Consider the following 3,051-nt stretch of genomic DNA (forward strand, 5'->3'; position numbering starts at 1 on the left):
AAATATATAAAAATAAAAAAAAAAAATATATATATATATATATATATAATGCATTGCAAGGAAGCGTACAATTATCGTATTATTTTCTTGCAATTCTTGCGTGTTTTTTTCCTCAGAATTCTGAGTTTATATGTTATAGTTTCCATCACAGAATAAATAAAATAAAAATTCAGACTCAGAATTGCTAGTTTATATGTTGTAATTTTTATTTATTACATATATATACTCAGAACTGCAAAAAAAAAAAACTATCTTTTTTTTGTGGCAGAAATAGGCTTCCATACCTATTTAATGTCATGCAATGCAATATCTATATTTTTTTAGTTTAGGAATTATTCTGTGGTAGCATCATGATATTCACCGAAGAACCTTTGAGTACCTTGTGAATGCAGTGGTGTATGTAATGATTCAGTACCATACTATATATCATGTATGCTTTTACCAACACTGTACCATGGCATTGCCACTTTATTTTATTTAATATTTTATTTTATTTTATGCATTTTGGGTTGATGCAGTCATGCGAGTGATCACTCAATACACTGTTCTCTGTTATCAGTTATCTGTTTTTATTACAACATTACATGTATATACAGTAAAAGAGGCGGTACAAATGTACGGCTGAGACTGAGACACTGTTATTGGTTTAGAAGCACTTCCTGTGGACAATGGAAGGACCGGCCTCATCGTACTCCTGCTTGGTGATCCACATCTGCTGGAAGGTGGACAGAGAAGCCAGGATGGAGCCGCCGATCCAGACGGAGTACTTACGCTCAGGAGGAGCAATGATCTACAGAGAGACCAGAGACATGTTTAGTTTGGGGACACTTTACAACAAGGTTCCATTAGTTAACATGAACTAACAATGACAATTCTTCTAAAAAAAAATTCACATTTATAGATATATTTATGAATACACTACAAAAATATGATTGTTGAAGTATGTTTTAGAAGAAAATACTATTTCAGCCTACTTTGTGCTTAATTCAAATTGTCACATGCCACTGAAATGATTAATTCTCAAAAACTGACTTGCAATTTCTGAGTAAAGGCTATTTCTACACCAAATATTTTTAGTGTACATTTTGTCTTAAGTGAAATTGAGATGTATGCATCACCTGAAAGCTGAATAAATAAGCTTTCCATTGATGGTTTGTTAGGATAGGACAATATTTAAAAATCTGGAATCTGAGGGTGCAAAAAAATCTAAATATTGAGAAAATCATCTTTAAAGTTGTTCAAATGAAGTTCTTAGCAATGCATATTACTAATCAAAAATTAAGTTTTGATATATTTACAGTAGGGCATTTACAAAATATCTTCATGGAACATGATCTTTACTTAATATCCTAATGATTTTTGGCATAAAAGAAAAATTAATCATTTTGACCCATACAATGTTTTTTTTGGCAATTGCTCCAAATGCGACTTAAGACTGCTTTTGTGCTGCAGGCTCACATTTTTAGAATCAAAAGTTGCAACTTTTGACATGAACTAAAAACTAGTTGTATTTTTAGTATTCGAGTACAGTTAACAGATGTGAATAAATGCTGTCACAAATGTATTGCTGTTTTTTTAGTTAATGCATTAACTAATAAGATGCCAAGATGTTGATTGTTTTTGATAGTTCTTAAACCTATTTAATACTACTCTGGCTATACACATGTGCAATTTAAATATACTACATTGAATTAAAACTAAATGCATTTGACAGACACTTTTATCCAAATGTACTTAACATGCATTCATGCGTTTGATCCATGGGAATCGAGCCCATGCCCTTCTACTGTCGCTATAGTTGCTGCATCTCACCTTGATCTTCATGGTGCTGGGGGCCAGAGCAGTGATCTCCTTCTGCATGCGGTCAGCAATACCAGGGTACATGGTGGTACCACCGGACAAGACGTTGTTGGCGTACAGATCCTTACGGATGTCGATGTCGCACTTCATGATGCTGTTGTAGGCGGTCTCGTGGATACCAGCGGACTCCATACCTGAGAGGTGAGGCGTTCAGTCAACAACACTGATCAGTACATGTCAATGAAAGACCATCCGAGCGAGACTCACCGATGAAGGAAGGCTGGAAGAGGGTCTCGGGGCAGCGGAAGCGCTCGTTACCGATGGTGATCACCTGACCGTCGGGCAGCTCGTAGCTCTTCTCCAGGGAGGAGGAGGAGGCGGCGGTGGCCATCTCGTTCTCGAAGTCCAGAGCCACATAGCAGAGCTTCTCCTTGATGTCGCGCACGATCTCGCGCTCAGCTGAGGAGAGGCAAGGGTCGCGCGTTAACTCCTGCTATTTCGCACCTGTTCTCCCGTGCAGACTATACCGCCACTCACCGGTTGTCACGAAAGAGTAGCCTCTCTCGGTCAGGATCTTCATGAGGTAGTCAGTCAGATCGCGACCGGCCAGATCCAGACGCATGATGGCGTGGGGCAGAGCGTAACCCTCATAGACGGGGACGTTGTGGGTCACACCGTCACCGGCGTCCAGCACGATACCTGCGGAGGACACCGTGAATCACCGACGTGTCGTTCACACCTGTTCCGCTCATCTGACACACAGCATTACAGTTATCGACGCGCTAGTGATAAATATACAGGCCTAGTCAAAACATATAAACCCTAAAGGAAATGCAATCTTTAATAAATAGCCTAGTAGAGCTCTAGTGATAGATATACAGCCATAGTCGTTCATTAATAAACAAACAAACAAACAAACCCTAAAGGAAATGCTATAAGACATTTTTACACGATTCCAGTCGGAATTTCTTTCATAATTTGGAAACATCACTAAAAGATCATACTGGGAATCTGGGTTATTATTGTTAACTAAAACTAAAACCATAAAAAAACTAAAACATGTAATTGATGTAATACACACACACACACACATATATATATATATATATAACTTATTTTATCTAGTTGCCAAGGCAACATTTACCATTTTCATCTTGAAGTAATAAAATAACTAAATCTGAAATACAAATGAATAAAAACTATATAGTCATATATATATATATATATATATATATACATTAAAAAAACATA

The 3,051-nt window shown here is 37.2% G+C and overlaps 1 protein-coding gene across 1 annotated transcript in view; it reads right to left on the reverse strand.

The window, feature by feature from the left end:
• Positions 1-545: 545 nt before the first annotated feature.
• LOC107678759 (actin, alpha skeletal muscle) overlaps positions 546-3,051 on the reverse strand; it is a 9,342-nt gene continuing 6,836 nt past the window's right edge. Inside the window, exons 6-9 of the mRNA XM_016474144.1 lie at positions 2,338-2,499; positions 2,068-2,259; positions 1,813-1,994; positions 546-790 (exon numbers count right to left, since the gene is read on the reverse strand). Coding sequence (XP_016329630.1) covers positions 647-790; positions 1,813-1,994; positions 2,068-2,259; positions 2,338-2,499 — 680 coding nt within the window. The 3' untranslated portion in view covers positions 546-646. The remainder of the gene's footprint in view (positions 791-1,812; positions 1,995-2,067; positions 2,260-2,337; positions 2,500-3,051) is intronic.

Source organism: Sinocyclocheilus anshuiensis, unplaced genomic scaffold, assembly GCF_001515605.1.
Source record: "Sinocyclocheilus anshuiensis isolate Anshui unplaced genomic scaffold, SAMN03320099.WGS_v1.1 scaffold208, whole genome shotgun sequence".
In the NCBI taxonomy this organism is placed as follows: Eukaryota; Metazoa; Chordata; class Actinopteri; order Cypriniformes; family Cyprinidae; genus Sinocyclocheilus; species Sinocyclocheilus anshuiensis.